Source organism: Cervus elaphus, chromosome 30, assembly GCF_910594005.1.
Source record: "Cervus elaphus chromosome 30, mCerEla1.1, whole genome shotgun sequence".
Lineage (NCBI taxonomy): Eukaryota > Metazoa > Chordata > Mammalia > Artiodactyla > Cervidae > Cervus > Cervus elaphus.
Window position 1 is genome coordinate 83,603,196 of NC_057844.1, and position 16,922 is coordinate 83,620,117.

The 16,922-nt window shown below is 54.0% G+C and overlaps 1 protein-coding gene and 1 long non-coding RNA gene across 2 annotated transcripts in view; both read right to left on the bottom strand.

Annotated features, from left to right (window-relative positions):
• Positions 1-934: 934 nt before the first annotated feature.
• LOC122686603 lies at positions 935-3,926 on the bottom strand. Its single transcript, XR_006338847.1, has 3 exons — positions 3,609-3,926; positions 2,000-2,168; positions 935-995 (listed from the first exon to the last, which is right to left on the bottom strand). It is a non-coding gene; the product is annotated as an uncharacterized LOC122686603 (long non-coding RNA).
• Positions 3,927-8,765: 4,839 nt separating this feature from the next.
• Positions 8,766-16,922, bottom strand: part of IRS2 (insulin receptor substrate 2) — a 30,426-nt gene continuing 22,269 nt past the window's right edge. Inside the window, exon 2 of the mRNA XM_043892059.1 lies at positions 8,766-11,194. Within this exon, the coding sequence (XP_043747994.1) occupies positions 11,190-11,194 (5 nt within the window). The 3' untranslated portion in view covers positions 8,766-11,189. The remainder of the gene's footprint in view (positions 11,195-16,922) is intronic.

The following is a 16,922-nucleotide window of genomic DNA, read 5'->3' on the forward strand; positions in this document are numbered from 1 at the left end:
TTAAATTCAACAATGCAAAATGTAAGGCTAATTGGTCATCTGTAACAAAGGCAATTCAGTGTCTAAGCCAAAGAGCAGATTATTCCAAACTTTATGTAACGTGTGGAAGTAGATAGCAATATAAATAAGGAAATCCAGTTGATTTACTGAAAATGGAGCTACTCTATTTCCCTACTTGGGATTCCCAGGTGGTTCAAGTGGTAAAGAATCTGCTTGACAATCCTTAGGTCAGGAAGATCAGCGTCTATTTATAAAATTCAAAAGAGGTGAATGAAGGTCAAGATTCATTGTAATGAGCATTTAGGGGTGCTCATTCACCCCTAAACACAGAGCGCCAGCAGAAACTCTTATCACTGTCGACTTACGCTTTGAGTCTATCTCTACAGTATACACATACCCCGCCCCCAAGCTGCAAACTTAGCATGAGCCAGTTAGGGTGTCAGAAACCCTGTACCAAACTAGTTTATTTAATGAGGAAATGTAGTCAGTCCAGAGGCAGGGCCCACTACAGCCTAGAGGACCTATCAGTCTCCAGTCTCAACCCTCAGGCTCATCCATCCTGCATTAGCTCTGCCCCTTGGCTGGCACCTCCTGGAGTCCTGGGCTGACAGCCTGAGAATGTGCCTACATCCACTAAGGCCTGCACGGGCATCGGCAATCTCTTAGAAATGTCTGTGGACTGGCGCTGGGGAGTCTCCAGCAGAGGAACAGGCTGTGTGCAGTTTCAAGCCCCTAACCCCAAAATAACGCAAGGGGATGGAGTTCATTGATCCCCCAGGATTTCTGCACCGGGAAATAGGACTCAAGCACTCTGAGGCTCCTTCCAACTCCAAGAGCCTGTGACAGTATACCTGTTTGAGACAGTCCCACTTTGCCAGGATGGAAGATTCACACAGCATTTATTGAATGCCTACTGTATGCAGGGCACCCTTCTTCTAGGGTCTGGAGAGCAGGTGTGAAGAAGGCAGACCTCACCGCCGCGGGTCACTTACGTTCTTGTAGGGAAGACGGACAGCACACAAGATCAATCAGGGAAACACACGGTCTTGGGAAGAGCGACAAGCAAGACAGGAAAGTGCATATGAAGTACTGAGGCACTGCTCAAGTTTTCATTTTAAATAGTAGCCAGGGAAGCACGGACCGAGAAAATAATTATCCTAGTCTCCCGCCTCCAATCTTTGTCCCTGAGGCAAAGATCTGGGTTCAAGTCTTTTATCCGGGAGCCAACTCCAGGAAGCCCAGCAGGGAAATCATGGGGTGGGCGGGAAGCAGGGTGCATGGAGATGTAAGAGTGAGCCCCTCTGGGGCAGTGGGGACTCAGGGTGGCTAAGGACTGGTAGGGGAACAGCTCGGATGTCCCTCCAATAGAGGACCAGGTGGAGTCGAGATCCTGGGGCCCAGGGAGCCGCCCTCTACAGTGGGCACAGGGAGGTGTCCACGGGCAGCAGCCCCTGCAGGGAGACTTCGGAAGACGCAGGGCTGGAGTCGGGGGCGGGGAGGCAGAGCCAGCGATGGAGACAGAAAGGTTTCCAGGACACAGACTTTGCCTCCAAGTGACGCGGGGACACATCTGACCTGTTTTCTTAACAGGGTCACGATGCTTCCGAATGAAGAATGAACTGAAGGGCAGCGGGAGCGGCGAGCGGGGGCAGTCTGGGAGCAAGCCAGGGGCTGGGTGGGGGCCTCGGCGGTTCTGGGGACCACACGGAGAGGTGCCGCCAGGGGAAGGGGGGTCAGGGGGTCCGAGGCAGCGTTAGGTCAAATCTGCATGACTGAAAGGTCCATTGAAAGGTCACGCAGGAAGAGCGAGAGCTGGCTACAGGAGCGGGGGCGAGAGAGATGCATGGAGGTGGACAGCATGAGGAGGCTAGAGGGACGGGAGAGGGTGGGCGGAAAACCAGTCTCTTCCTGCTGCCATGTTTGTGTGTCCGCCCCTCTGACACCAATCCAGGACGGCACACCTGAAGTGCAGCGTAAGAATATGAAGCGTCCAACTTACTACAGTGAGGAGATCCTTGCATTTGCTGCTGATGGGGTAGGAAGTAGGTTTGGGGAGTGATGTCCGTCCTTTTCCATTAAGATGCATCGGCTTCAGGGAGGGAACACCAGACCTGCTGCCCCCTCAACCCCAACGCAAACTGATTTTATTCCCCTTCAAGTCTCCATACCTTAAAAAAATGAATGTGCATGTTATGAGGTTTAACATAATTTTCATTGAGCAAAAGAATTCAGGGAAAGAGCTGCTCAAACGGCCAATATCAGCTGGTTAGACCGTCTAAAGAAACACCTGTGTGGTTGCAGGTCTGTCACTCGGATGCTTAGCTCAGATTATGTCAGTGCTCGATGCACACACTCAGGAGATCCCTCTTGGTACCCAACAGAGTCCAAGCTCTTCTCCTTAGGGTTCTAGGCCCTTACGATTTATCTCCAGCTTCTCATCTGAGGATCCCCAGGGCCGTGTGGCCCAGGAACAAGAGGAAATCAGGGGCCCTCCCTACACATTTACGTGTAGGGAGCGGCCTGCTCCCCACACAGAGGTGGGGACCAGAGACAGGCTGGAGCAGAGTCCAGCGGAGCAGGTGCAATTAGCGACGTGTTAGGGAAGGAAGGGATGGAGCTGGTGAGACCCCAAAGACAGAAATGGATGGGACATGGGGAGGGCCACGGGGGCTATCAGAAGGAACTGCCAGCCTCATTGACTCAGAGGAAACAGTCAGCAGGCGGAACGGGTTGTCAGGGAAGACAGGGATAAGCTTGTTAAGTAAGTTAGATTTAGGATGCCATTCAGAAAACCAGGAGGAGAAGGGGGTGACAGAGGACGAGATGGTTGGATGGCATCATCGACTCGATGGACATGAATCTGAGCAAGCTCTGGGAGTTGGTGATGGACAGGGAGGCCCGGCGTGCTTCTGTCCGTGGGGTTTTGCAAAGACTTGGAGGATATGACTGAGCGACTGAACAACAAGAAAATCCGACAGAGGCGGCCTACAGGACCCTGTGAGTGTGCGATCCTGGCTTGTGGGCTGGGGAGCAGCTGCAGAAAGGCGGGAGCAGAGGCCAAGGAGGAGGTCGCAGAGGAGGGAAACACAGACCCAGGAGGTCACGGAAGGCACGCCGGGGTCCACGAGGGTCAGAGGGCAGAGGACGCAGGGAGGGCTGGAGGAGGCGGCCAGCTGGGCGGCTAGAGCCCGGGGGAGGCAGCGCCATGCGTGCGGAGGTGTGGAGCCTGCGCGCCGTGCGTGCGGAGGTGTGGAGCCTGACGCTCCGTGCGTGCGGAGGTGTGGAGCCTGCGCGCCGTGCGTGCGGAGGTGTGGAGCCTGACGCTCCGTGCGTGCGGAGGTGTGGAGCCTGCGCGCCGTGCGTGCGGAGGTGTGGAGCCTGCGCGCCGTGCGTGCGGAGGTGTGGAGCCTGACGCTCCGTGCGTGCGGAGGTGTGGAGCCTGACGCTCCGTGCGTGAGGAGGTGTGGAGCCTGACGCTCCGTGCGTGCGGAGGTGTGGAGCCTGCGCGCCGTGCGTGCGGAGGTGTGGAGCCTGACGCTCCGTGCGTGCGGAGGTGTGGAGCCTGACGCTCTGTACCCGTCTGAGCGCACTCTTCCAAACTCACACACCTGGGGAAATGGGAGCAGCTCTCCACCCAGCTCCCCCGTCGTGTTCTCAGGAGAGCTGCGTGAGGATGGACGCAGAGCGGAGGGTCTCGTCGTGAGCGGCCCGCAGAGAAGGTGCTGAGGATCCATCGCTGGCGGGCAGGGCCTGCAGTCACCACGGATCTGCCCTGCTCCACCCGGAAGAGGGGGAGTCCATCCTCCTTCCAAGATGGAGCTGACGGGTTCTCTCTCAGACGCTCTCCGTGACTCTGCAGAACAGCCCCGGGGGCTCCAGCGTCCCGCCTCCACTAGTCTTTGCTCTCTACATGAGGTCCGAGGGGGGCTCGCTGACTTTCTCACCCCAGCCCCCCACCCCAGGTAGCCTGCTGCTGCTGCTGCTAAGTCGCTTCAGTCGTGTCCGACTCTGTGCGACACCATAGACGGCAGCCCACCAGGCTCCCCCGTCCCTGGGATTCTCCAGGCAAGAATACTGGAGTGGGGTGCCATTGCCTTCTCCACCAGGTAGCCTGAGAGTGACTCAAACAAACGGGCACGACGTCGCAGAGGCAGGAAGTGGGAGGGAGGGTGTTCTGCATGGGGGACAGGACCTTGTGGAAACGGGGACCCCCCCTTCCTGTGAGAAGACAGGGTGCTGGGGGGTAGCCAAACTGGGGGAGCATGAGAAAATCCAGGTGGGCATCCTGGGGGGGCAGGAAGGGAGAACGGGTGTCCCCTGTAGGAGGCCCTGATGGCGGGGTCCCCTGGTCAGGAGGTGAGGTCTGTCTGGACTTGCCAGGCTGACTGCTGGACTCTGTAATGTGGATGGAGAGGCAGGTGGGACCACCGGGGGAGGACGGGCTGGGGGCCGGACAAAAGGGAAGGCAGTGGTCACCGAGGGTGGGGGGCAGGGTTGGGGGGCGGGGCCTAGGGGGAGGAAGTTCAGGAGGAGAGCCTCCTGCCCGGCGACGCCACCCATGGAACCAGCAGGGACACCCAGGGCTGCACACACCTCTCCCTCTGCTCCGAAGGGCAGGCCCTGAGCCTGTGAGTCAGCAGAGTGACTCCTCGTCTAGCCTGGGCTCTCGTCCGGGGTGGGGACAACCGGCCTGACTGGTGTCTGCTCCGCGGGCTCCCCCATCGGCCAGGAGACCAGCCCGGGCCTGCTCCGCTGCCAGGGCCAGTCCCCGGGGAGAGCGGGCAGGAGCTGCTGGGCTCATGGAGGACCAGGCCTGCTGCCTGCCGCTGGCTCCACGTCCTCCTGGACACAGCGGGTCACAGCCAGGCCCGGGTCAGGAGAGGGACACACACCCTGGCTCCTGATGAGCCGGGCCCTGCATCAGTTCTCGGGGGCGGACACGGGGCCTATGAGACCTTGGCCATGGGTCATGTTCAGCTCCTGAGACCAAACGAGTTGCTGGTTGATACGATCGTGTGTCCCACAGAATGTTTAGGGAATTGCAGGGAGAAGGATCTCCCGTGCTCCCTATCTGACTTATCTCCGTGCTTGTCATTCATTACAAAACTAGTGACCTTTATGAAAAACCTATGCCTGCTGCAGCCCATGGGGTCGCAGAGTCAGACACGGCAGAGCAGCGGAACTGCGCTGCACTGTGCCTGCTCCCGGTGGGTGCTGAGGGGAGGCATCCGCTGGGCTGGGCTGTGCTTATCGCTCAGTCCTGTCCCACCAGGCCCCGCTGTCCACGGGATGCTCCAGGCAAGAACACTGGAGTGGGTTGCCATGTTCTACACCAGGGTATCTTCCGGACTCAGGGATTGGACCCGCATCTCCTGTGTCTCCTGCATCGGCAGGCGGGTTCTCTACCACCTGGGAAGCCCCCACAGAAAGAATGCAGAAGGTAAAACCCCCTTCCCAGAAGAACCAAACCAACCTGTGCCCTGCGGCCTCTGCCCGGAGCCACTGCCTGGCCCTGCCTCCCGCCTGAGTCACCCAGTGAGCTGCGCTGGGTGCGGAGGGCGGCCTGCCTAGCCGTCCTGCCCGGCTGTGCGCGGCCCTCGGGGGGGCAGATATTTACTCACGGGTTGGAGCAGATTTTCAGCCACACCTGGGTGCCTCCCGGTGATCAGGAGAAAATGTGGAGCGGAAGGCAAGCATCCCTTTGACTGAGGGGAGTCTGCTTACAGGAAGGTTGAGTGGTGGGCGGGGTCAGGGAGCGGGAGCGGCTTTGCTTGCTAACTGGAAACATTTGTGGTGGAAAGCTTTCTCCAGGATCCAAGGACCCTCTGGAGGAGGCCAGACAGGGGCCATGTCCAGAGCGACTCCGGAGTTCCTGCAAACCCTGGAGGGCCCCCCGGAGCCGCCAGCCTGCACGCCCCGGTGGGTGGGGGCGGGCGTGAGCCACAGGCAGGTGCACTGTTTTCCCACTATGACCCCGTGGCCCCAGCGGGACTCACCGTCCTTCGGGCAAGTCCGCAAAAGTCACTGAACTCAGCAAGCAGCCCAGAGGAGAGGGAGGGGACCAGGTCGCCGGGCCTCTGCGCGGCTCTAGGTGCTGCCCCGGGAAGGGCCGCCCTGGCCACTGGCCGGACGTCCTCGGTCCAGGCCGAGCAGATGAAAGCAGGAAGCAAGGTCCACTGGCCTGGAGCTGAGTGTTTTCAAAAAAATAGACTGGACGGGAGGAAGGACTCGGGTCTGCTTTGAGAGCAGGGAACAAAACCTCGGCTGCCCGCCGGGGAGGAGCTGCCATCTCCCGCAGATCCTGCGAAGCTGGAGGCTGCTGGGCCTCTTCAGGGGACGCTCAGAGGGTGGTGGGAAGGCTGTGGGCCCGGGGTGGGGGTCCCTGCTCCCCCCTCCCTTGGAAGGGGAGACAGAGGAGCCCAGGCTGGCCGTGGGGCTCGGGGTAAACCCCACCAGGGCTCAGCTCCCCGATGGAAGAGGACGTGGGGAACGGCCAGGCGGCATCTCCTGGCTCCTGCCAGGACAGGACTCCTGCACGAGAAGGGACCACGTGGTCCCTGAGGCAGCGCCAGGCTGGGTCCCAGCCCAGGGCTCCTCCCTCCCTTGCAAGGAGTCTGAGAGGACTGCGACCACATCCATAAAAGAATTTTGTAAAGATAGGGTTTTTCCTAGGATTTTGCCATGTGATGCCCTTGTAAATTACTAACAACCTGGCCTTTCTCGATTTTTAAGGGGGAAAACGGTTTCCGCACACCCGACACGACACTTAGCAAGCAAATCTCTACTCTCGTAAAGTCGCCGCGGGCGTGGTTTCAGGGTATCCTCTGGCTTCGCCTGACGGTGGAGTGAGGTGGCAGGTGGAAAACACGGTCACCGGCAACTTGATGACAAGCTTATCCTCAGTTATTTTAATGGAGGTGCCAACATGCCCGGTTGTGGGCTCATACCCTGAGAGGATGAGGGTCATGAGTCTTGTGTTTGGCTTTGTTTGGACAGCATGGGCCTTACTGTGCTGATGGTCACCGTAACAAGATCACAGCAATGTGATAACGACAGTTATACCCACGGATGAGGAACGTACACTGAGCCACTGATGCCATCCAGCCATGGACAAGACACAGAACCCGGCGATCTGGGATCGCGCCAACTGATCACACGCACTGTTAAACGAGGGGTGATGGACCCAGCGCCGTCAAGATCTAAACAGGCCGTGACCCCCTTTGTCTTTCAACTGGTGGCCCTGAAGGGTGGAATGGATGAGGAAGTCAAACACTGGCATAGCTCAGGGTTAGACATACACAGCAGTGACGGGCCTGCCCAAGCAGCCTGCAAACTTGCCAAGTGACCTTTAACGTGGGACTCGGGGCTTTGAGACGGACCAGCTGTGATCCTGCCGGTGAGCTCAGAGGTGCTGTCATCCTTGAGGGTGCCCATCCGCATCATCCACGCTGCCCACAAACGGCTCAGAATCAAGCTCTCTCCAGTCAAGGCGGGGGGCCTTTAGCCTACATCTCGGGATGCCCTGTTAATCTAGCCTTCTCCAAGTTCAGAAATTGGTTTCTGGTGAATACTTCCAGCTTCCACAGGACCTTGATAAAAGCCCCTCACTCCTCTACTTACAGTCAACATTTCTGGGTAAAGACACTGATTCTTGCCTTATATGTCTCCCCTCCCCTAGAATGACAGCCTTCTCATCATTAACATAACAGATTTCAGGGGCATCAACACCTGTAGATCATGCCTCCTCCTAGGTGTCTAACGGGAACCCCCAGAACAACCAGTCTCGGCACCAACAGGCCGCAAGTCATCACCAAGCTCCCAGATGCCACACAGGGCTTACCAGGCTTGAGATTTAAAAGCCAGCATTCAAAAATCACCTTCCACACTGCTCTGATTTTATTCGTTCAAAAGAGATGGCACTGGCGTTATTGCATTTCAGTTGATACAATGCCAGTAAAGTGGATGTATAAAAAACTGGTTTCTAACAAGGAGGTCGAGTTGTCCTTGATAAAAATCACTAGAGGTCCTTTTCCTATTTTCTGCACCTCCTGGCTCCGGTGCTGTGACCTCCCCACACCCTGGATGCTGTCTGTCTGGCAGCTGCATCTCAGGAGTCAGGCCGCAGCAGGCACCCGGGCATGGACTCAGAGGGTGTGCTTCCACACTCGAGTCCTGGTCCCACCCCTCCTGAGCACTGCCCCCACCCCAGGAAGTCCTTTAACCATTTTGTGCCTCAGTCTGCTCATCTGTAAAACGGGACAGTGATTCCCACCACCGAAGGTTATTAGGAACCATCAGGGAATTAATATTTGCCCAGCATTTAAAACAGCATCCAGGATTCCCCTGGTGGTCCAGGGGTTGGGACTCTGAGCTTCCACTGCAGGAAGCCGGGCTTCGATCCCTGATGGGGAAACTAAGATCCCTCATGCTGCACGGCCAAGAAAATAAATAAAATAACAAAAAAAAAAAATCAAGGCAATAAACAAAATAACGAAACAGCATCCAGTATGCCTGCAATGACTCTACGCTCGGTAAAGTGAGTTTTTTGTTGTTGTTGTTTTCTTAATACGTCGCCTTTTCATACACGTTGTGGCGTGGGCGGGGCGGGGGGGTTGTTTTCTGGTTTCCAGAATACAACTATTAAATGAAGATGTAACAAAACGTTTTTAAAGAGCCAAATATTTACTTAATGACTCCGAACACCAGAAGAATGGCTTGATGTCAAATTCATTATCCACACAGGAAAAAGCATCATGCAGGCGGTCTTCATTTCATAAATAATGTATTTTATTGTATTGCATATGGCTATTAAGGAGAGCATCCATGATCAATACAGACTAAATACAATGCACTAGTCTAGTTCCGTGGAGTCTGGTTCCCAGCAGTGCCATGTCGGTCCTTCTGTACAGCGGAGACAGTGGAAGACAGCAGGAGAAGTCAGTCTTTCGTCATATCACGACAGCGAGAAATATATTTAACATCTTGATCTCCAGAAACAATACGTATCCCCCCAAAAGAAAACACTGTTTAATAACTGTTAAAGTTTATATAGCAAAAAATATTTTAACTTTAAGGTAAGTCAGGCAAAATGTACAAAGACCCAATATACATTGTGAAGTTTTAACAAACATAACATTTATACATTTTGGTTCCATTCTGTAAACTAAATTAAAAATGTAAATATTGCATATGCCTTTTTTTTTTCTTTTTTGAAATGTACAAGATAGAAGAAAATTTAGTATATTATCAACTTTTTTATGTCGCTCGTTTGAAGCGGCAGGAGGAACATGACCACGGGGAGGGTGGCAGGACCACGTGAGGGAAGGGGAGTCTGACGCTGCATCCAGCAGGGTCCATGTCCAGTCCTGCGGGGAGGGGCGGTTTCCATAGCAACTCCATCCATCCCGCGTCCCAGAACTAAACCAAACCTTTAGGACACTTTATACATCTTTTTCATAAAGTCTCTCTATATACACACTGAACATGACCTTCAAACCAACATCAGATGGTCTGTGCACGGCTGTGCTGCGTGATTCCAGAAGTGAAACTTGAGAAGCTCTCAGGGAGGTCACTTTACATTCAACTTTGTCTTGCGATACAATCCTCTGTTCCGAAAGGTCAGCGTAGAAGGAGAAAGACGCTTGCATTGCGATTAAATATAGGTTTAAGACATCGAATCTTTTTGGTCTTCCTCTAGAAAAGCCTCATTTTATGAATGCATTATTCTATACTGATATATATCTATATATTTATATATATTTTTTTCTCCCCCTACCACCCCACCCCACCCCCAAAAAAAAACCCAACTCGTATCTCCAACGAATTTGCTTAACGTCTATAGGACTCTCAGAGAGGCACTGAGGATGGGCCCGTGGGAGTGGGGGCACCTAGAGCCCCCCTCCCCCGCGTGTCAAGGGAGCGCAGAGGTGAGCTGACACTCTGCAGGTCAAGGGCGGTGGCTTCTAGGGACACCCTCGGTGACCGCCACAACACTGGTATTTCCAGAACACTGAGAACACACGAGGAGGGGTCCCCTCGTCAGGAACTTCTCTGACAAGTGACGTGCACTGTGAGATTGCTCTGCTTCCCCCGTGTCCCAGGATGCCTTCTTTATCAGGTCCTTTTCGTTTTCCTGTCTGTGTCTTTGTTGTCGCTGTTTGGGGCAGCCTCGTGGCCCGACACGAGTGCGTCGTCATCAAGATAATACATTTTAGAAGAAACCTGCCCAACCCTTGACCCCTGTCTTGGAACGGCTCGCATGCCTACGTGAATTTTTGGTTAGAGAAATGCAAGCTCAGGGTTAAGGACGGCAGAGACATTTGAGCTTGTCAACAGGATCAAAGGCGTCTGCAATCTGAAGTGCCTACATAAACATCTACAGAGAGAAGCTTGAACAAGTCTCTTAAAGGTAAAAAGAGATACTCAGCCCACCCCCAACCCCGGCCTTCCCAGGCCCCGCCCCTCCCACCCTCCCCCACCCCGTACAGTTGATGATTTGCCAAAGTAGCTTGCTTTCGTTACATGTAATAATTATTATTTATCCATCCATCTTCAGAGTCCAATCTCGAGTTGCATCTCCGTGGAGAGATGTCAGTCCCACGCGGGGGCTCTGTGTGGGAGTAAACACATAGGTCCCTGGGCTGGACTTGGATGAGCAGCTGTGTCCGGGGCTGGGGGATAAGGCAGATGACCGCGCTGGAGACTCAGCCAGCAGAGGGGGATTCCCCCCCACCACGCCGACCCGGCTTCACCTGGAACTGAGGTAGGACGGTGGTAGTTTTGAGCGGATGTCCGTAAACACCAGATTTTACCACTTGAACGCGAGCTGGGAGAATCTCCTAGCATGCTGCGGGATACATCTGCTGCGTCAAAACGAGGGCGAGGAGAGAGAGAGACACTGGCCACGACCAAGACTGTCCGATCTTCTCGTGAGTCACTCCTTCCGCTCATGTTGAAAACCAAAACACAAACCGCGAGAGGAGGACTGCACCACCCCCTGCCCCGGAGACCGGGGGAGACGGGCATGTCCGCGTCTGACTGGGTCACAGGTGCGTCCACACGCGACAGTCGCTCAGATCCAAAAGGAAATGGCAAGCAGCTTCCGATGTGTTTTAAAAAAAATGCTGAGCATCTTCTTCCCATGGTTTTCTGTGATGCGTGTCGTCACAGGGGTGAAGCTGGATAGGTCTTCACTCTGCAAGAGGAAGCAGACGCATCAGTAGGCTTACTGGGCGCACAGTCACCCTGGGTGGGGAGGCGAGGTCCCCTCTTCCCCGTCTTTGGTCACTTTTCAGGAAGCGATCCACTTTGGGAAGCAAACTTTTACTCACTCTGTTTTCCTAGAGACAAGCTCGATGGGTAAAACTCCCACTCAGCCTCCCTGGAAGCTGGGCTGATGGATTCACAGTGTGCTAGTGAGATCCATCAAGTGAGGGTCCCATTTTCAATGCAAGAAAACCAGCCAGGACTTTCCCCTTGGCGGGCAGAGAGGCCGTGTGGCCTGGACAGGGCCCCCTCACCGCCCGGGGCCCAGACCTTCCTGACAGAGGGGGCAGGACCACTGCCTTCCTCACGGGGCTGTGGAGACAATGAAAACCTCGCCACGCGGCGCAGCATGCTGTAAACCACACGGATGGCGCGAATGTGTCACAGTAAGACCGGGGGAGAACTAACAAGTCCACACGTCTGCCCCAGGGAAGCCCTGCTCACGGATCCTCTGCCTGTTCCTCGTCCAGTTCAGGTCAGTCGCTCAGTCGTGTCCGACCCTTTGCGACCCCATGAATCGCAGCACACCAGGCCCCCCTGTCCATCACCAACTCCCAGAGCTTACTCAAACTCACGTCCATTGAGTCGGTGATGCCATCCAACCATCTCATCCTCTGTCGTCCCCTTCTCCTCCTGCCCTCAATCCCTCCCACCATCAGGGTATTTTCCAGTGAGTCAGCTCTTTGCATCAGGTGGCCAAAGGATTGGAGTTTCAGCTTCAACATCAGTCCTTCCAATGAATATTCCCTGTTCCCAAAATGACCCTAGATTTCAAACCCTCCCGTTACACACTCCCTCCCTCTGCCGATGACCCCCTGACGGTGACCTGGCAGGATGCCCACCAGCTCCGCCGACTGCGTCCACCCTTCTGGGCTGAGAGACTAAACTTCCTCAACTTTTTCCAAATTCTCTCAGCTCACTTCTGCTGGCTCCTTCTCCAGGGGACACAGCAACCAGGAAGACTGACATGTCGCAGCACACCGCCTCTTTTCGGCTCTCAAACAAAGACGCCAGGCTGAGTACCCCTCCCCCGGTCACAGGAGCGCCCGGCAGGTCACGCGCCGTCGTAAACAGAACAGTGTCGTCCCGAGAGGCTGTGAGTTACTTAACCAGCATCTCTGCATATTACTCTAAAATCACTTAGAATTCTAATGATCTGTCCTCACCACACTCCCGGATTTACTTCTCCGTACATCTACTGTTTTTTGTTCATCTTGAGCTCTGAGGGCTAATCCCAGCGAGACAGAAATGTCCAGGGTGTCCCACGGCCGAGAGTGGGCACCTGCTCTGTAGCCAGGCGATGCCCAAACCAGAGCCAGCATAGACGCTGCTGTCTACCCACAACATAAACACTGTCACTTTTCATGACTTAAAGTTCCCAACAATGTGGTATTTTGAGACAGTGCCACTTTATCTTATTATATTAAAAAAGGCTTATGTCTTTTAAGAAACCTAATAGGTAAACTACTCGGAACATGAAATGTAATGGAGAACAGGGCCCCAGAGTTCCTCCAAAGGAAAGGTGTGGCTCCATCTATTTCAAGTTCTCAACTGAGAGCTTGAAGGTTTGCATCCCTTAATTACACAGGCAATTGTCAAAATCTACCTGAACTACCGAAGAATTGATGCTTACGAACTGTGGTGCTGGAGAAGACTCTTGAGAGTCCCCTGGACTGCAGGGAGATCAAACCAGTCAATCCTAATGGAAATCAACCCTGAATATTCATTGGACGGACGGATGCTGAAGCTCCAATCTTTGGCCACCTGATGTGAAGAGCTGACACGCTAGAAAAGACCCTGGTGCTGGGAAATATTGAGGGCAAGAGAAGCGGGCAGCAGAGGATGAGACGGTTGGATGGCATCACCAACTCAATGAACATGAACCTGAGCAAACTCCAGAAGATGGTGAGGGACAGGGAAGCGTGGCGTGCTGCAGTCCAGGAGTTGCGAAGAATCTAACACGACTGAGTAATGGACGGAACCACCACCTGAGCTGCGTCTCCCCCTAAATGAGGCTGCACTTCGTCAATCCGGCCCTGACCGTGGGAAGAGTCCTGTGGCCACCGCAGAGGCAGTCATGACCCTGTGGGTCACACTTCCAGAGAGAGTTCCGTTCAGAGTTTATTTTTATACTAATGATTAGCTAAATGTGGCTAAATCGTCTTGTGTTAACACTCAACCCCATTACCTTGAAAACAGCTAAGCAAGTAAGTTCTCTAACCCCTCAAACTCTAAACACACATTCACTGAGGGTTAACACTTGCTGAAAAACTTACTTTCCTTTACCATCTGCAGATTGACAGGGCCATGGACATTTCTGCTCTGTTTTTAAGGGTGTTTTACAGCTATGAACCAACTCCTGCCATTAGAGCGCCATCAGCTCTAATCAAGTGAACGTGTCACTTCCTTGAAGCACACAGCACAGAGCTGTCAGAACTTCAGTTTCTAAGCGTCAGCCTTCTGAAAGCAGAGCACTTGGGGGCCAGAAGTGAACTGTGTATTCCCAGTGACCTTTCAGCCTTCTTCCCAATTCTGCTCTTGAGTGGCGCCTCCGGGAGGCTCGCGGGAGGATGAGGAAGGCGGTTTCCGCTGGAATGGGAGTCACAGGATGGCTGTTTCCCGGCAGGGAAGCAAGGACCTCTTTCACAGATGCACTGCCCTCTGCAGACACCTGCGTTCCGAAGGATGCTCAGCTGTGGTCCCCAGCGAAGGGAGAAGGCGCTCTTCAAAGGGCACAAGCGCGGGCCGTCAGCAGCCCAGGGACACGGCCAGAGGTGGGGACAGCGAGGAACAGGGCTCCCCAAGACGCTGAGCCGACAGCTGGGCAGCCCCAGGCTCCCAAGGAAAGGCAGGGGCAGGGGCGTGGTCCTGCACGCGGCCGGGGGAGCCACGAGGATGCGCGCACACACTACACATGTGCCGTCACAGGGAGTGGGGTGTGCTCACAGCACGTGGGGAGGATGTGGGCAGGCTGAGGCCAGAGAGAGGACAGGCGTCAGCTCAGAGATGAGCGTCTGGGCGAGAGGTGTGCGGCGCTTCAAACGCGGATGCATCCAAGCATGTGGATGTGTCCTGGACCGAGCCAGCGGCACCACGTGGGCACTAGCTGTCTCCCGCTGGGCCAGACAACAGCGGCCCCGAAACACCTCCGGTCAGGGCAGGGAGCCTCCGCATGGCCCCCCGGAACGTCAGTCCAGGCCGCCCGCCCATGTCACCTGCTGCTGAAACCCTCGAGGTTCACCCTGACTCACAGGGCGATCCTGCTGCATGTGCTCTGCCAGGAATCCTGACCCAGGATCCTCAGGAGGGGACCTGCGGGAGGAAGGTGCAGGGACCGCTCAGGGGATGAGCCTGGGGTACCGGGCTCAAGTGCACTGAGCAAGCAGACTCTCTGCACTCAGGGGGGCATCCAGAACCACCCTTGGTCCTGTCGCTCCTTCCCGCAACCCGCATCCTGCATCCCGCATCCCGCAACCTGCATCCCAGGGAGAAGGGGCCAGAAGCAGGACCTGAGTCCACGGCTGCCACGTATTTATTTACTTCTGAAAGTGAAAGCGTTAGTCGCTCAGCCATGTTCGACTCTGTGCGATCCCATGGACTGCAGCCCGCCAGGCTTCTCTGTCTGTGGGGACTTTCCCAGCAAGAACACTGGAGTGGGAAGCCGTTCCCTTCTCCAGGGGATCTTCCTGACCCAGGGATCGAACTCAGGTCTCCCGCATTTCGGGCGGATTCTTTACCATCTGAACCACCAGGGAAGCTTAAAATCGCTCCTCCCCGTGAAAATTAGCCTGGTTCAGTCAACTAGGGAGAAAAAAAAACCCTCTAGATCATCACCCCTCAACTTTATTAACTATGGATTCCAGCAAAACTGTATTTATTTTATTATCCATGTTAATCCTACTACAGGCAAAGAACAAACAATTAATTTTCTGATCTCTCCACACTGCCAATCATGATATGAGACACTCTCTGAACTGAGGGGGTGCAGGGGTAACATGAGGAACAAATGTGGCCAGAACCACGTGCTACCCAGGAATACAATCACAGAGCAACATACGCTAATTCTGACTCTGCTCCTGGAGGTACTGCATCTAGGAACAGTGGAAACTTACTGACGCACGTTGACCTGGTTGTATAATTACACGCTGTACTGCTCTGAGCTTAGACACTCCTGTGTAAAGAGACCCATTCACAGAAGCATCGATCGAGAACTACTTGATTAAAAAAAAAAGTTTCAGCAGAAAGACTGAAGCTGTTCCACAAGGCACACCACACAGCCCAGCCACGCCCACCTTCTTCTTTTCACTGTCACTGGTGACAAATGGCATCCACGTGACGGATACAGTCCTTTCAGTTACTGTAAATCGCTGGGGACCAGGGCTAATTCCGCCCTTTCTCCTCCATTTAAAAGATCAACCAGAATGCAGATGAGCACAATGTGGTCAGCAAAGGCCCACCTCCAATTTGCTCTATTTTTTAGAGAAAGAAAGAAAAAGGAAACATATCACTGAAAAACTCTGTCCTTGAGTCAAGCAGGGGAGCCTCCAAGCCTCGGACCTGGACACACGTCACACCACCACCAAGCAGGCCTCCCAGATTCCATGCACCGTGGTGGAAAATGCGGTGAGCGGTGGGTCGAGAAGTTTTCAGAAATAAATCGGGGAAATGTGCTCTGGCAAAAAAAGAAAAAAAAACCTCAAACAGCACTCTGGAGCATGTTCTGACTCACGGCTTTTTAAAGTGATTTCCTGTGATTATTTGGGTTTGGATGTAGACAAGAGTCCCATGTGGGGCTCGTGTAGGCCTCCCTCCCGGGGAGGGACCGGGGCCTCCCAGGGCTTTGGTGAACAGCAGTGCACCAGAAGGAAAGCAAACCCAGGTGGCAGGTGCGCACGGGTTAGTGTTTTCAGGCAGGCCTGAGTAAGGGGCAGCACGGACACGTGTTTGCATGACAAAAAGGAAACATTATACTTCTTAAAATAAACACTTATATTTCCAGTAGCAAACACAATTAAAAAAGAGCTAAACCCTCTGGGGAGCCCAAACATGTCCTAGAAGTTCATTGAGACTTCTTATGACAAACACGGAATGATGGGAGAAAATAAACTTTTCAGTTACATGAGAAATTCCTAGAAAAGGCAACCTGATAATTCAGTATCTCCCCACTTTACTAAAAGCAAAAACACTCTTAGGATATACAAAAAAAAAAAAAAAGTAAGGTTGGGTGTGATAACAAGCAAGCCAAGGATTCTAAGAAAAACGGTTACTTAAACTTTGCAAGTGGGGTTGGGGGGGAAACTCACAAGGAAAATACGGAAGCATGGAGTCTTCCAGGACAAACGGGTGTGGTCAGTGACTTGATCAACCCAACTTGTGGAAGACCTAGAACCTTCTGGAGGTGAGCTCATCATCTCCACGGACAATTAAAATCATTTCATCCCAAATGCTTGTGATTAAAGGCATTTCCTGGCATCAAGTTGCAACTTGATGTTAATGACACAACAGGAAACAGGATGAGACAACCAAGTGTTCACGTGAGGCTGGGGTTAATACAAGGCGTCTCTCCTCTAGCTCGAGTTTAATCCTGCACATGAGACCTTCATCACCGAGGACGAGAGCCAGCAGGCGTCCCAGACTCTGCATGTGCACCTGTGTCT